The sequence below is a fragment of the Copidosoma floridanum genome, unplaced genomic scaffold (assembly GCF_036245765.1).
Source record: "Copidosoma floridanum isolate Cflo_tuat_1 unplaced genomic scaffold, Cflo_Japanese_pri ptg000012l, whole genome shotgun sequence".
NCBI lineage: Eukaryota > Metazoa > Arthropoda > Insecta > Hymenoptera > Encyrtidae > Copidosoma > Copidosoma floridanum.
In genome coordinates, this window is record NW_028321889.1 from 1,875,240 (window position 1) to 1,892,810 (window position 17,571).

Here is a 17,571-nt window from a genome sequence, read left to right on the forward strand (position 1 = left end):
CTTTGGCACTCTGTTTACCTTCTTGGATTATTTCCTAAAAATTAAAATTTATCAGGAACACCTATAAACGATACTGTAGCCTCGACCTAACCACATCAACCATATGAATCGTCAACTGGAAAAACAATCCATCCCACAATGTCACCTACAACGAGCACCGATTTCTAAACTATACCTGCCACCCGCACCAGATCCTCAGGATCGACTCACACCTAATGCCCATCCGCATTCATCATAGTCGCGTGGCGATGATTAATGTGGGCCTTCAAGTTCCTCTCGTACTTTGAGCTAAAGGAGCAAAAGGGGCAACTGAAGGAGGGGGCTTTTCCCAAAAGGGGGCATTCGTAGAGCAGGTGGCGTTTCAATATGTACGCGTTTTTGTAGCTCTTGCCGCAGCGCCCACAATTGTGCCGACGATCCAACCCAACGACACGGGCATTGTTGTTGCTGCTACTGCTGTTGCTGTTGTTGTTGTTGTTATTATTGTTTCCGGGACTACGACGCGATTGGCAGTTCATGCGAGCTCGGCGTTGAGGTGCCAGAGGGGCAGGTATGTCCGAGGACGAGTGGCTCCTCGACGAGGCCCGACGGTGGTGTCGATGCCGGTGATGGTGGTGGTGGTGGTGGTGATGCTGTTCACTCGAATTCGACTCGGTGGACGAGTTGAGTCTGACGAAGATACCTGAAACCGTTCAAACAGAGCGTCGCGAAATACTTTTATTAGTCAAGAGACGCTTGGAAACTGATGTTGGCGATTTTCGGTTGCACCGAGCTCTACGGATGTTTTGCTAGTGTGTACGTGTGTGTGTGTGTATTATTATGCGTACTGATGAAAAATGACAGTTAAATGGCTCGATGAATTCGCCAGGACTTGTCGCTCTTGCTTTTTTCTTTATCTACTGAATAGATTTGTTGTTGTTTTTTTTTTACATACACATTATTTTAATTTTTCTATTACAAGTATCAACAGAATTTCGTACTCACAAGTTAGTTTTACTCATAAACGTGAAAAGAAAACTAATAATTTGATTAAGACGAATTTTATGTTGGTAAAAAAAAAAAAAAAAAAAAAAAAAAAAACATTACAAATGTGTAAACCTTTGGAATAACGCTAGGATGTTAAGTTTTATGCCGTAAGAGTGACAAATCCTTTCTGGAAACTTCTGCGATTCGCAGCATGCCTCAAACATGTAAATTTCAGTCTAGCATTCAGTCTAGCAGAAAGCCAATGCACACAATATTGCCTTACGAAAATACCTTCAAAGTTTTTTAAACTTCACAATTTTTAAAAATCTATATTAACTATTACCGTGGAAGAGTAAAGGGATATGTAAAAAAGTTATTAGTGGTGGGTTTTCATACTTCCATTGATCTTGATACCTGGAACAAAAACCGTAAAACTGTTAGTGGAAATTTATGAATAGTGTTATAACCATTTAGACGATATGTTTATTAATAAGAACAAAACGGTATGTGTACTTTAGTATGTTTTTATTATCACACAAGTTTGTTTTAGAGATTCAAATATGCCTTGGATATAAGAGTTTAAATGGCTGTATTCATCTTTTGTTGGTTGGATCAAATACGTAGCAAGAGCACCTACAAAAAATATAAAAATATTAGTAAAAAGATTTACATGAAGCGTTAACTGTCATTAAACTACAAAAAAATCATTAATAATTTCATCAAAAAAGGATGGGTAAAAGCAAATTTTCTCTTCATGGTTTGTCTTTCTAGACTTTATTTTGCTTTTCAATTCAATACAATAGCATTTAAACAAATTGACAAAGATAACTAAACAAGTGAGTACTTTGGAATGTTTATCAACATTGGAAACACATTTCAAACGAAAAAAAACAAAATCATATTGTACCACTTGTAAAAAAAATATTGATTATGTCAATAAAAAAGACGTATTGACCAATCAATCCGTGGAAAAAAGTAATATAGTTAAAAAAAATAACAAATATGATTTGAAAAACGGACATAAAGTACGACATTAACATCAACTTGTAAAGAGACACAAAGTGCTCCATATATCCTGTGCTCATACAAAATATTATACAAGCAAAAGTTTCTAGAAAGATCACAAATTTTTTTTCTGTTTAGCGTAATTTTCAATGGAGACACAAAGTAATCGTTTGTTGGTAAATACATGGCAAAAAGAATCATTTTTACGATTACAAATAAATTTTTTAAAAAGCTTTTATTGAAATTTTTTTTGAGGCGCTGAGCGGGAGTAGAGTCAACTTGCAATTTTTTTTTTTGCCAATATTAAGACTTTTACAATCATAATTATAGTTTATACTCAAAAAGAAGTTTCAATGCATTTATAAATCTTACTTTTACGTCGTAAAGTATTTTTGATACATAATAAAACAGACAAAAATGCGAGCATAGAATCGATGGATATTCTTACAAAAATATCAGTAAAACGACCTACATGATGTATTGTGAGTATGACAAAATTACAGAAATAAAAGAAAAATAATCTAGATTTAATTGCGCAATATTAATAACTTGAGTCATGAAAGTAATTATAAAAACGACGTTCGTATAAAGCAGACGTTAAAAATGTCGATGATATTTACATTGGCAGTATGACGAATCAATGACATTAACTCTTCGATGCGTAAATAAATAAGCTTCTAATAACAAATATCACTGGTCTAGAAAAGTTTTACTGGAAACTTGGAAAGTACAGGACTACGCATGAGTTTTTACGTACAAAAAAATTTAGTTATTATTTAAGAAATTTTATCTTGTAATTATAACGTACAATGCAAATGACTTATTTCATCTTTAATAAAACCATCCCTTTGATGAAATAGCTGTAATGAGTCCGAAAAATTAACAAACGAGGGACGGTAACAAAGTTTAAATCATGTTTTTTTTTTATTGCACTCTTTTGTAACATGTACTTCGTCATATCAGGTCGTAAGAACAAGATACCGAATAAAATTTGTTATTTCAAAAACAAGCATAGTCATAAAAACGTTCCTAGTACTTTTCAAAAGAATCTCAGTAGCGTAAAGTAATCAAAATAACAGCGCAGAATATCTGTTTCAACAACTGGACATACACCCAGCGCCTCTTCTTGATTTTTCCTAGCCTAAAATCTAAGTCGTACTTCAAGGCACTTAACACAAGGCTCTTTCGCTTACAAACGTATATTATATTCATTCAAACGTCACAAAACTTTTTTTGTCATTTAAATTTTATGGGGTACTTTATCATACCCATTTCATTTTTCATATTTATAAAATTCAATTTATGAATTATACGATTTATTTATCTTATTGTTCTGTGCTATGCTCAATGACTATTATCTTACAATATTTTTCGGAATTTTAATTAATCTCTAAAAATTGTATAAATTTATAATAGAAATGGGTACAACAATATCACCCCAACCTTTAATTTGGATGTATTACAAGCTTTTTAAAGGCACGATGCAACTATTTTTGAAACGAAATCACAATTGATAATTTTTTTTCATTTAATTTATAAGATTCTAAATCGAAGAGTGACCACCAGGCAACGCAAATGATTTTATTTCAATATTTAACGAAGAAAAAATTTTAAGATTTCCATAGATTATTGATTTCAAAACCATAGCGATATCTCGTTTTTATTTTGTACATAATTTATTTAGTATAGTTACTAAGTTAATATATACTTAACTGACGATGCCAGTTGAATCATAACATGATATGTAGTCAATATTAAAATTTGATGTGCGCTTACTTAGTATTTTTATAAAATAAGATTAATCAAATTTTTTAAAACTCGGCTAAATACTGTAACAGTTTTGCAAAAATTTTATGTTATTCACCAAACTACCAACTACTTAATGACGATCTGAAATAATGGAATTTCGAAGATTGTATTTATTTATAAACAAGACAAGGATCCCCCTGGCAATTGTTAGCTTTTAATGTAAAATTCACTCAATTACATTTAATTTTTCCAACGATATTACCTAGATAGCATGCTTGAAAATTGTAGACATACCAGAATATGTTTATTTATTTATTCGTTCTTTTTTTTTTTATCACAAATAATAATTTTTATGTTCACAGAAGCCTAATGTTGATAGATTTAAAAATTTAATTTCTAAATATCACGAATTAGTACTTAAAAGACGGTTGAAAACCACGATGTTAAACTGTAAGAATTTTTACAAAAAAAGTTTTATTTATACTTTGAAAAATAATAATTTTTTTTTAATCACATTGCAAGCCTTATTATCTAATTAAGACAAAAATGATTTTTTATACGATCCTATGTAATCAAAGCTTTCAGTAGTTCGTTTTGCTTATAATTTAGAGTTTAAAGTGAATAAAAATTATTACGATAATAATTAAAATAAAAAATTGAGACAACGCATGGAAACCAAAACCAAAATCGCATTTTATTGCAACATAGTAGAGTAAGCTTAAAATTTAAAGTACTTTTTTTTAAACCATTCCATTATACAATTTCGTTTTACATTTTAATTTAAATGTTTAGTTATATTCCTGTACAACGTGTATTTTTATTAATTTTCATCTGTTCCCTCGGATAGCCAATAAAAAAAAAACTATGTTATTTGACATGTATCATTCAATGAATCCGTGGCTTACAAAAGAGTTATAAAAATAAATGAACCTTAAACTATTCAAATAAATCTGCTTACGTATCTAAATTACACATAATAATTACATGAAATTTTATTTCAAAGTTGAAGAAAATTTTTCATTAAAAATTTTTAATTTATCTAGTAAATTTAATTTTCGTAAAAATTTTTATTCACATTGTGTCTGTGATTTTAAAAAATATTTTTCCTTTATATGCTCTGAATACTTTAAAAATAAAATCAATAAAGTAAAGATGAATCCAATTATGGCATACTCGTTGAATGTTTTAATTTATATTTTTCTACTTACTCCCAGTACAATATTAAAATTAATTTTCATCAAACATATCAATCTTTATTTTACTTTTATTAAAATCTTGTTTTTTTTTTTTTGTTTTTTTTAAGATTTAGTTGTTTTTCAAATAGGTCACTTATCTTTTAGATTTTTTCTTTGTTACCTTGCGCACAAGATTTCAAAGGCACGTAATTGTTTAAATGATGAACTTTCACGTATTTCTTATAGTTATACATTTTTATAATTTACTGTCTTATACTCTTGCCAAGTAAGAGTGTAACGATTGGTAAAAGGGGACTACACAAAACCAATAAGCCAATGATCTCAAAGTAGAATCACTAAATTGACCCATAAAGTGGATGACCTGACAGTTAGACACGTATCAAATTAAGCCCAAAATTATAATTATATATACCTACAGATATTAAAGCACGTCAGTGATTAATTAAAAATTTGAAACACAATTAACTTTACGGTACCTACGACGATATTTCTTCGAATATAAAATCAATTATTGTTAAAAAAATAAAATTATACATAAAATCTCACTTCTCAACCATACCTCGGCACTCTAATATTCTGATCGCCATAAAAAATCAATTCCATCATGTTTGGAAAGAACACTCAAAATAATCAAAATATTTAATCGTACAAAGTGGTTTATAAATAATTGGCACAGCACTGAGCAGCAGCATTATATTTTATTTTCCAACTATTGTCAAACTATGCATAAACTGTAGTTAAGAAAAAAATATATATATATCAAAAAATGGAAGAGCTAAGGGCGGAAAAGTACGAATGAGACAGACTCTGATGATACGTTCTTTGTATTTTTAAGTATAAATTTGAGTGCTCTCTCTCTCTCTCTCTCTCTCTCTTTCATGCCGTAGTCCTTGTATTTGTGCCCATCTAGTATATTTGCGGAGGCACGCTCGTCAATTATTTACTTTTTTTTTTTAATCGTACTAAACACTTTCCTTTTATTTTTTAAAAGACGTACTCTTCATTCGATTAGATTAACTAATTACCTTAAGCCTACGTTGTTTTTCCCTAAAATCTAGTAATCTCCGTACGTCCGATAACGACCATTGGCTTCATCGACTTAAAAAATACTCGGCTTTTAACTAAGAAATAAAAGGACTTTCATCACTTATTTTGTTTTTATTATTATAATTATTATTATTATTACTATTTGTATATTTATTTTTTTGTTCAGTTGCGCTTGTACATGCTGTATATTATGACTTTTTGGGATTTCAAATCATTTTTTTTTATAGTAGAAGTCATCATCGATGTATAAAGGACTTTTCAGGCTCTATTATTTACTTGCTTTTATTAAATAGCTATTTCATAAATATATCTAAACGATTTATCTGTTTTTATTTTCTTTAAACATATCATTTTACTATTGATAAATTATTTTATGATTTCTTATAATATTAACGATGATTTCAGTACTTATAAATGATTCTTTTTATATCTAAATAAAGCCTTATCGTCATTTTGTCTCTCGTGTCTACCTTTTTCAATCTGATCCTAACGCGAATATATTTTTTCCGCGAAAATACATCACTGACAATGATTTACTCTAGTCCACATTATATCAAGTGCTTCAGAGCATACCTTACATTTCTATCAAAGCCATTGAACTGAGTACAATAACTCACGTTTTGCGTCTAAGATGAATATTCCGGTCAAAATTTTTTTATTCTTAAAAAATTTTTATTTCTTTCTAATATTCTCGTACCCTATATCTACGTTGATAATAATCGTCCACGCGATATCGTTTTATTTTAATAATTTTTTTCAGTTTTTTTTATTTTATTTTTTTAATTTTATTCAATTATTTAATGTGCAGTACATTATTTTTTTTAAATCTTTTTGTAATTTTTATTTTTATTTATAATTTTGCACTACATCGAAGCGCAATGCTTGTTTTTAAGACCGAGACCACGTCGTGCTCAATTTACTTTACTCCTAGATTCTACACCGTCTGTACAGGCGTAATTAGTAATGTTATATGATTTGTATTATGACGCGGAAAAACAATTTCGATTTTTCATTATTGGAAACAGATTTTCAGTTCACAAGTTATGACAAAGTGTCAAAAAATTAATCACTTCCTTCCAAAATTATTTTTCCGTCCTTTGTAAATAAATACGTTACAAAAAATGACTATCAGTGTTAAATATAGCTACTATATTGTACTCTTATGGATTATGGATTAATAATAAATCGCAAAAATCGAGAATAATATTAATCAACTATGGTCTCGGTCCATAAATTGACCCTACCGCATTATTTACGGCTTAAAATAAGCGAGACTCCGTGTCCTAGGTGTACATAATTTTTTTTTTTTTTTTTTTTTTTTTTGTTATTTTATATTAATAAATTTACACATGATAATTGTAGCGCGACTTTGAATCTACGTTACGTTCTTACCATCTAATACAGACGCGATCGTTTTTTTTTTTTCTTAATTAAAAAAATAACAATAATAATTGTATACCGTTACGTTTACCTCGCATTTTTTAAAAATTATTATTATTTTTTTTTCAGCTTTGTCTCGTTGTGTACGTAACATTGTCTACTGGTATAAAAAAAGTTGATAAGTAGTATTGATATAATGTAAACGAAAAATGTGGAGTAGTCGCGGAAACGGCCGTGGCGGGCGACTGGCGTGGCTCCATTAGGAATTCGGGACGGCTTCGAAGCGCTCGAGCTCGCATGGACGTGTGCTATATCATACGCGTATCTCTATAGTAATATCATACGACTATTTGGCAATAATGGCGGTTAGTAGGTGGGTTAGTGGGGTGGGTTTCTTTGTTTTCTTTTGGCGAGATGCTCTATATAATATATCTACATTATGTATATATCACTCTATGTGTACGGAGCGCAAAAGTCAGACGAAAACAGACACAAAGTCATAAAAATTATACGCAAAACGACACCCTGAGAATCTCGGGAATGATGGGTGTATCGGAAAAAAAAAAAAAAACTATGGAATAAAGTACGAATGTAATACTGCTGTTGGACATAAAATTTATTGAGTATTTGGACTACGAAAGTAGTGGTATCGAGAATCTCAAGTGCAGTTTTGTCCGACTCGTTGTTGCGCGCGTCACGAAGCAAAGACAAAAAGGTATTAGCTCTAAAATTATAGGAACAACGGCTGCTGTTAATTCATAGAGTAGGAGGAGTATTTACGGGCCAAGTGCGAGCTCGATTGCGATCGTTTTAATTCTAGCTCGTCAAACCAGCTGGTCCACTATGTTTACGTTTAATTAAAATAAATACGTATTGTAATATACAATGTACGGGGGGGGGGGGTGAAAGAAAAAGGCGTTCCCGATGTAGAAAACGCATTCGCTGTGTTTGGTTAAGTATAAATAATGTATTGTTTAAATAAATGCATTGCGTAGGAATCTTGTGGTTGCACAGCTGACAGTCTACGAGTTACATGGTACTGTATACTTTACGGTATGTGTATACATAAATATATATCATATGTTTATCGTCGTCGTATAAATAATTTATATTACACTATTATAATTAAATATCACTATGTACGGATATCGTAGTATTTGTGAAGAGTTTATGAACTTGTAGGAATCGTTTCAGTAGTGAATAAATTTTCATTAATTTAAATAAAATGTTACGATATTCATTCATTGATTACAATTTCCGGTATAATAAGATAATTCCATCGAAACCCCAAATGATTCCATCGAAAGGATGGATTAAAAAATAATTTCAAAAAAATTTTTGGACTCGAAATTATGAATGTAAAAATCATGCACTACTAGCATAGCGATTCACTTAAAACATCAGTGACATGGAATGACTGAAAATGGCAGTATCTACGAGAGAAAGTAACGATCCTCTCGATTACCAGCTGGTTCGACGTTTACGGTGCATGACAAGCCCTACACGTATCTCACTATACGTAATGTTTCACGAAGGTATTTTTTTTTTTTTTTATCTTGAATAGTATTTTTTTTTTTTATTGTAAAAAGTCCCCAGTTTAAGGCCACCACGCCCACGACAACGTTTCTCGTTTTGTGTGTCTGTTATTTTTCTGTTTTACAATTATGGAACCAGTTGTGACCAGAATGGTTGCTATGGAAGAGTATACAGTTCGCTCCGGTTGGCGAGCATAATACCAGGCCATCGGAGTTAAAATCTAGCTCGGGGCGCTTCTGTCTCCTTTCGTTTTACTCTTAATTTGTCTTTTCATTTTTTTTTATTTATTTGTTTTTTTTTTTTTTTTTTTTTTTTTCCTAATCCCTAAAACTTAACACCTAAAAATCTTCAAAACGCGTATATGTTAGTACGCATAAAGATTTTGTGTGCTGAAACTTAGCATCTAGCGTGGAAGTGGAATCGTTCGCAATACAAAAAAAAATTAATTTCGCCGCTACTGTGGACCGCAATGACGCTATCACCATTCCCTCCCACTTCACGCTCTCTATAGATAGAATATATATATATATATATATATATATATATATATATATATATAAAGACGAAAAAAATACCATAAAATAAAAATTCGGATCCAAAAATTTTTCATCACCCACAATTTAAAGCCTGGACAATTTCGTTTAGCTCCTAAAAGTTTAACACGTGCTATCACAGTGTGTGTTTTCACTAGTACTTTCGTCCCCCGTTCGTTCTCGCCAATAGAGCTGAGAAAACAAACGATTGCACCGCAAGCCATTGCTTAGTCCACAGTTCGTAATTTTTATAATATATCACCTTTTTTTCACCGGGTACTTTATTTTTATTATTTTTTATTATTATTATTATTATTTTTTTTTTTTCAAAAAATTTACTTGATAATCATCGAATCTTTTGGCTTGAACAATCCGAAAGTACATAATATATACTATACTTTAAAGCATTTTTCACTTCCAGCATCGCAGAGCCGTACACGAGCCTCATCGCTTTACAGCTAATAGCACGCATCCTTTTTTTTTTTTTTTTTTTTTTTTTTTTTTTTTTTTTTTCCTATTCCCCTTTAAAGACACGAGGGGGCATATTGGGTCAGCGACACACTCGCCCCGAGCGAGAAACTTCTTGCGTACTTCTTTGCTGTTTCCTCGCACAGTAATCGCGGGAATATGTATATACATAATTTATACATACACACACATATATATATATATATTCTTTAGCATATATTTATATTTGTTCTACGATAGTAAAACGCCCGTGGGAGTTGAAAAATAGAAAAATCCACACGAGCCAATCATCCTTTCGCTCTCGATTCGACTGGATGTTTTTGCCTCTCAAGTGGGGGTGAGGTACTCGATAAATGTTTTGTTTCGTTGCGAAGGGTGCGGTGATTCAAAAAGAGCCTAAAAAAAAAAAAAAAAAACTCGATGTAGGTATCTTGAAAATTTTTCTGGGGCATAAAATCTCTAGATTTTTTTTCCTTAAAACTTGTGTGTGTTAATATGTTAAAACAGCATAAAACTGATGCTGTCACGCGCACTCAACGATCGAATAACCTCGCCAAAATAGCGAATTAAAAAAGAAAAAAAAAACGTAAGCCGAGCCTCCTAGACCATCTCCTGTTTGTAGAGTTTCTCCTTGTGCATGCGCTCCATGTGCCTCGCAATGTGCATCTTCTGCTTGGCTCGATAAACGCAGTGTGGACACTGGAACTGGGGCTCCTTGCCGCACTCCCACTTTTGGTGGTTCCTCAGGCTGCTCTTGAGCTTGTAGACGCGGTTGCACGCCGAGCAACTGAAACCCTCGGGACTGGCGCCGCCATCGGTGCCACCTGTGCCCCCGCTGGAGGACAAGCCTTTGCTCAGACTGGCGCCTGAGCGCCACATAATCGAAGGCACGGTCCACCGCTGCCAGGCGGCCCACTTCATCCCCGTGATGCTCAGATCCTCGGCTGGAACAACAATTTCCAGGTTTTATTTATCAATAATCTTTTTTCATTGCTCGTGGGTGGGGTGGGGGGATGAGAGGGGTATTGGTTACATGTTTTGTTTTTGCATTACATCCTTTTTTTTTTTTTCATACTGTGACTAAAGATTAATTATCTTTGCACTCGCACAAAAAGAAAGAGTTTTTAGAAGTATTTTTTTTCCGCTTACTCGGATATTAAAGATTAAATTTTTACAGATTCACTTGAGTACCAGCTAGATCAGAATAAAAGATGATTGTTCGATAATAGTCAGTCATAATTCACGGAAAGTCTAAAGAAAAATGTAATACACGTTCATGGTTATTCAGACCATGTGTTTGGTAAAAAAAAAAAAATCGTATATAATAATAACATGTATATTAAAATGACATTATCAAAGCTGGTAGAAAAACCTTTTACTGGGCGATCGATAACTGTCGCTGCTCGTGTCTGTTCAAGATTGGCGCGAGAAAAATTCAGACAAAGACATAAATTTGAAATATTGGAATATGATAGAGTGGATGCATTGGCGTGATAGTGTGCAGATAAATTGTACCTTACTTTTGGAATCCCAAGCAGCTAGTTAGATGAAGATCTTATATACGCTTGAAAAGGTGGCGATGTGGCGCTTCGACAAGGAAGAATCCAAGTAGCACTCGGTCCATTCCTTCCCGAAGTGCAAGCGATGAAGATATATATTTTTCTATATGTACAAGTCTCAACTATAGTTAGTGCGCATGCCTATAATTCCTCAATATCCACCTTTCGAGTGGTATAAAAAAAAAAAAATAAATTTTAAAAAATAATCGAAAAATAAGATATTGAGGAATCCTGTGCAGTAAAAGTAGCTAAATTTGAAGATAAGATGCATCGAGTGATGATAGAAACAAGAAGCTTTGAAATAAAAGCTTGACTACAGGCGTCTTGAAAATCTGTAGCAGATCAGTACTGTAAAAGAATAGAAATTAAGGAAAAAAGTTGCAATACCTTACTCTAATTATAATAACTATTGAAATAAATTACAACGCGCTGAATATTATCAATCGCTTAAATAAACGTACGTGTTATATACTATTAATAATATTATTATTATTATGATTATTATTAAAATTATTGAATGGGAATACACAACATCGAAATTTTCTGAAAAATTATGTTTTACATGTACATGTAATAATTAAAAACTTATCAAATATTTTTAAATGAAAAATATTCTATAAAATATAAATTTCAAGGCACACATCATCAATTACAATAAAAAATACATATTTTAAAAACTAAAAATATATTAGTATAGTATACGCAGTAAACATAAACAAAATTAATACAAAACTCACAGCTTTAATATTTTGTGCGTGGATTATTTTGTTAGTAATTTATTATCATTAGAAAAATTTGTAAAAAGTATTTAGAACATTTTAAAACTTTGTGTGTACATGTTATTAATAAAAGTCTTAACCAAATAACGCCTGTATAATTATACTTTTTACTTTGTTGGATACATTGTCTAACAATTTGCAAACGTATTTTGCATATAAAATCGCTAAAAACGTTACCAGTTTCAACCCTAAATATTTTTTTAACTCAAAACATATAAATTCAAGACACTCTATCATTAATCAGTACCACTTCATAGTTTTTGGGTGACAAAAAAAATACACATATGTTTGTATATGTATACTTCATCAATGTATCATGAGGTGTAGTAAAAACAGTTAAGTAACAATAAAATATGAAATAAATACCAAAACTTTGATAAAAAAAATAGTAGCACTAAAAGCCCATAAAAATGGGCAGGATGTAGTGTGCGCGAGCTTAGCCGTACTTCACGCGAGGGGCGTATAGTTCATAATATAATCCTCCATGTGGTCGAATTTGTCGCTGTGCTGTCGCCGCATGTGTCGTATCCAATGAGTTTTACGTTTGCAACGCTGTGAACAGAAGAAGCACTTGAACTGTGGTTCGATGTGGCACTCCCACTTTGCATGTCTCTGAAGCGAGTCCTTTCGAGCGTAAGAGCGACCACAGCGAACGCAGCAAAAATGCCCGGAAATCCGTCGACGATGATACTTTTTGCTGCCCAAACCATCGATCGACTCTGCGAAAAAACAAAAAAATGGTGTTCAATGATGGTCGAGACGCAAGAGTAGATGGTTGCGTGATAATCGAATAGCAACTAACGAGATACTTTTGAAAACTGAAATTTTTTTTTGTCTCAATCGTTTGTGAATTCCAAAATAGTTATCGCAGTGCAAAGAAAGTTTCAATTACTCGATACTTTACTGATTTCTGGATAGTGGGATTTGTGAAGTTAGTCAGAAAAAAATTATTTTTACCATGACACGCAAAAATATGGTATGGATTAGAAACACAGAAAAAAGTGTTACAGCATTCCACAAGAATTTTACTGTCTGATGCGTGAGTATCTTGATTAGGAGTCATAATGTACTAGTGCCTTTATTTGGAAATAAAAAAAAATAAATAATTATAATTATTTGATACTGATCAGGCTTTGACTTGTAGATTACACTTACTTTTCACGTTTCTTCTTTGTCAGGAGGTGTCCATCACAATTATTTCATTCGTCTTTGATCTTATGTAATAATAATGACATTTGAAAGTGCTGTCAGGGTTTAAATGTAACTAATATAATCATACAAGTTATGAGTAAAAAACAAAATGAATTTTTTCATTTCATGTTGCAATAAACTGTTCATATTATGTTGAATAGGTATTTGTATTAATTGTTCAAGCTCTTCAAAAATAAATTTATAGCTGTAGCATTATATTACTTAGATTTAAGTCTTGATCACTTGCCTGATTATGTACATATATAGAGCAAACAAATACATAATTTATAATTTACTTAAAAGTTACGTTTTACATTTATATTTTAATAAATCAATTCCAAGGATATTAAACATCATACATTTTTTATACGCTTGTCACAATTATTTTCTAGATTTAAAACACAATTAAAAATTATCACCACAAGCATTAAGTAAAAGAAAATTTGTTAATTCTAAGTAGAATTTATTCAAATTTTATTTTAGAAAGGTCTTCAATTTTATATTGGCGTTAGTCGTTTTAGAGTAATTTTGTAATTTTATCATCTTCTTTTGCCTTTCATCACAGTACACCTAAGAAAAAAGTTATCGTTAATTGAATTTTAATATTAATATATTAATCAATGGCTTACATTTTCAATCCTGTGAACATACTTTTTTACTCGATAATTGCAATTGGCTTTTTCAATATAAAAGTGCTGTTTGTTAGAAAACATTTGCTTCTCACAAAAGCTTTGCAATTTCAAAGACAATTGATTCAATCGTCACTTTGATTGATATTTCTGATTAAATTTTTAAAGCTGGTATCAAACATTGGTGGTTCAAGTAATAGTTGCAATCGTGGTCACTTGTTTCTTGTGCATCTTCGCTTATTTATTTGTGTTCCTGTAAGTCAATTGAAAACATCATGTTAATAAAACGGACGATAATTTCTGTCTACTGATATTTATATACAATACCAATTTTTCTAGCTGCAAGCAACCTCCCAAAACTTTTTCTGAAATTAAGATACTTTTTGTAGAGCTTGTAATGACATTACTCATAAGACACTATTGGTATATTAATGAAACAAATAAAATAAATATCAATGTTTTATTAGTATGTTACAATAACTTACAATTTAAGAACTATCTTTTACAAAAAAATATAAATATGAAAGACAGCACTATATTGTGAAAAAAATGTTGACACCCAAAACTACTGTTAAATTTCTGGAAGCAGTATAATACTTTTTGTTATTTATTTAATTAATTTTAACAAAAAATTAACATCTATATAAATATATATATATATATATATATATATATATATATATTTTTTTTTTTTCAACTACATTACTTGAGAGTCGTATTATGGTACTTTTTATAATGAGCAACCAGCTTGTCACGTCTGAAGAACTTCCCGGAACAAATATTGCACGCAAACTTGGGCTGATCGGTGTGAAGCATCATGTGGGCCGTCATGTTATGCTTATACTTGAACCAACCCTGACATATGTTGCACTGATATTTCGGCAACTTCAAACATTCTACTCGTATATGACGGTTCAAAGAGTAACGCCTCATGTAGACTCTGCCACATTGTTTGCACTTGAAGTTACTTGGTTCTTCGTTGGACGAAGTCTGTCGTTGGTCCACGCCATCGGCTGTTCGCGTTGATTGACGTTGCTTTGAGGGATAGTAGTGGCACAAGTTCAAAGCTGAAAAAGAAAAACATACGCGTCGATGAAGTCAAGGTCTGGTACAGTGAACATTAATACCTTCGAGCTTTTTTTCTTTTCTTTTTTGTTTACGTTTACAATTTATTTTTTTTTAAAGCAGCATGCAACCTTCGATTAGTTTGTTAATATTAAAATAAAACAGATAATTAAAGCTGCTACTGTGAAAGTCTTTTTTATCAATTATTACCTTTGGACAGTACGTTTTTTTTTTTTTTTTTTTTTTTTCTGATAATAATAATCGTTTAACAACAAACTGATATTTAGTCGAATATTTTGTTTTGGATTAGAAATAAAAGGTGGAATTGCAATTATGTAGGTATTTTTTGTGTATTTCTAACACTTGTAACTTGATGTTTATTTAATCATAATATAACATTTATTCGATACATTAGAATCTCTTTACAAAAAAAGTCAACTTTGCTACTCTTTCGCGCTTATGTTTCAAAAATTGTAAAGATACAATGATGTATGAAACAGTTAAATAAAAATAAATTGCGTCGGTTTGGTAACTGAAAAATAATCAAAATTATGTACAAAAAAACGTTATGGTGTTAACAATAAAAATATGAATGTGTGACAAATCTATCACTATTTGGCATTACTGACTCGCTGCGACGTAAAAAAATTTTGAAACGCTTGAATAAACTAAACTTTTCTTCCATAACAACATAATATTATTTGAACTTCCATACTACGTAACGTGAAATATAAACGAACTATCATCTACTTCACAGCAGTTATCTCACTTGTCAACTCATTGAATTAACATTTTTTTTTTTTTTTTTTATTTTTTTTTTTTTTTTCATGATCACACGAAAGTTTTATCTTTATTCATTCACTCGACAAACTTTCGGATGTCGCGTCGCAATCCAACCCTCTATCTTGCTTTTGTCACATGAGGTGGTGCATCGGCCACATATCCTCGAAATTATGCTGGTCCGACGTCTGCTGACCAACCAGATGGACCTTGAGGTGCCTCTGGAGGCTGTGCTTGTGCTTGAAGCGCGAGTTGCACATCACGCAAACAAAGGTCGCTTCTTTTCCGCATTCTAGCTTTTTATGCCGCTGGAGGGTTATCAACCGGCGATAGATCCGGTGGCACGTGTCGCACGGGTAGTAACGCTGAGAATCGTCCGCGGAGCCGGGGTACAATTTATCTGGAAATAAAGAAAAGGTACATTTGTCAGTGGGCGAATTTCGATCGGCGTGGACATTTCGTCCCCTAGTTTTCCTTTAATTTTGTGTCTTTGTATTTACGTGTCAAATAAAATTTAAGCAACAAGTGTGTTAGTCTTATGATCCTTTGTGACAATTTTTATGGGTTGGACTTTAATTTTTTGTTTGAAAAAAGAAAGTTAGCGCATCGAGAAAACGTTGAATACAACGAAATTAGTAATTTTAGTTGACGTATGTAATGGAACATAAACTTTGGCGAATTTCACAATGACATCTTACCTCCTTGATTTATATGAAGTATCTGGAAAAATAATCACACTCATCGATAATTATATCAGTTATAAAATTTCTGGTGGAAAGAAAATAGGTAGTGGATGAAAATAAATAAAAAAATAAAACTAAAAACCCGCAACATTTTATTTATCCAAAAAATGGTGAAAAAAATGATTACAAAAACAATACGTTGTACAACTATTCTAATAACTGTCAAGGATCTTGGATATAAAAAAGATCTCTTGGTACAATCATACATACTTCGCGTTTCTTCCAATGTGCAAATGTTTCTCACAGTTACTGTCAGAAGTGAATCTGCCCAATTTTCAAGAATTGCGCAAGCTAAGGATTGTACCTACAGTTAAATACCTAATTAAATATTTTTTTTACCCATCAGATAATAAAAAAAAAAAAATTGTAGATAGTCGTCGTTAATACGGTAGTGTTGATTAAAGGTAACCAGTAAAGCTAAACCAAACAAACGAGGCTGAATTCAGATCGTTTGGTAAAAAGTCAAGTCAATATAGAGTATCCTTAGGTTTGAATACTGATATTAAAAATACTGAGGCAACGTTTCTTTGCTATGAGTACTTTCGTTGCCTTGTACGCTATTAATACTATTGTGCGATTGTTTTGGTGTACTTTCGATTGTCTTTGATTGGTAAGTCGTTTTTAAAAACGCTTTGAACTTAAAATAACCATTGTATTTTACACATGCAGAATACGTAAATAAATTATAGAAAAAATGGAATGTTTGTGTCATTAATGATATCAACTTATGAGCTAAAATGTATGATTAGTAAATAGTTGACATTAAAAAATATATAAAACATTAAATATGATTGTAAAGTATTTTAAAAAAAACATTTGGTATTGTAGTGGTATTTGTTACTTTTTTAAGTACATGAATACTATCTTTACACTCCATTAAAAATTGATATTTACTTGTTTAACACTCAATAAAATTAGTACTTATACATTTAATTTCTTCTAAAA

The 17,571-nt window shown here is 31.5% G+C and overlaps 2 protein-coding genes across 11 annotated transcripts in view; both read right to left on the reverse strand.

The window, feature by feature from the left end:
- The window catches only part of LOC106645527 (uncharacterized), a 207,548-nt gene that overhangs the window by 89,408 nt on the left and 100,569 nt on the right, over nucleotides 1-17,571 (reverse strand). The gene's annotated exons all lie outside the window — the stretch shown is intronic.
- LOC111642971 (longitudinals lacking protein, isoforms A/B/D/L-like) lies at nucleotides 10,481-10,774 on the reverse strand. The gene has a single exon (XM_023389850.2). The coding sequence runs from the start codon at nucleotides 10,757-10,759 to the stop codon at nucleotides 10,481-10,483; it is 279 nt and encodes a 92-aa protein (XP_023245618.2). The 5' UTR covers nucleotides 10,760-10,774.

Coding starts and splice junctions, on each gene's coding strand:
- LOC111642971 (XM_023389850.2), bottom strand. CDS start 10,759: ATGTGGCGCTCAGGCGCCAGTCTGAGCAAAGGCTTGTCCTCCAGCGGG.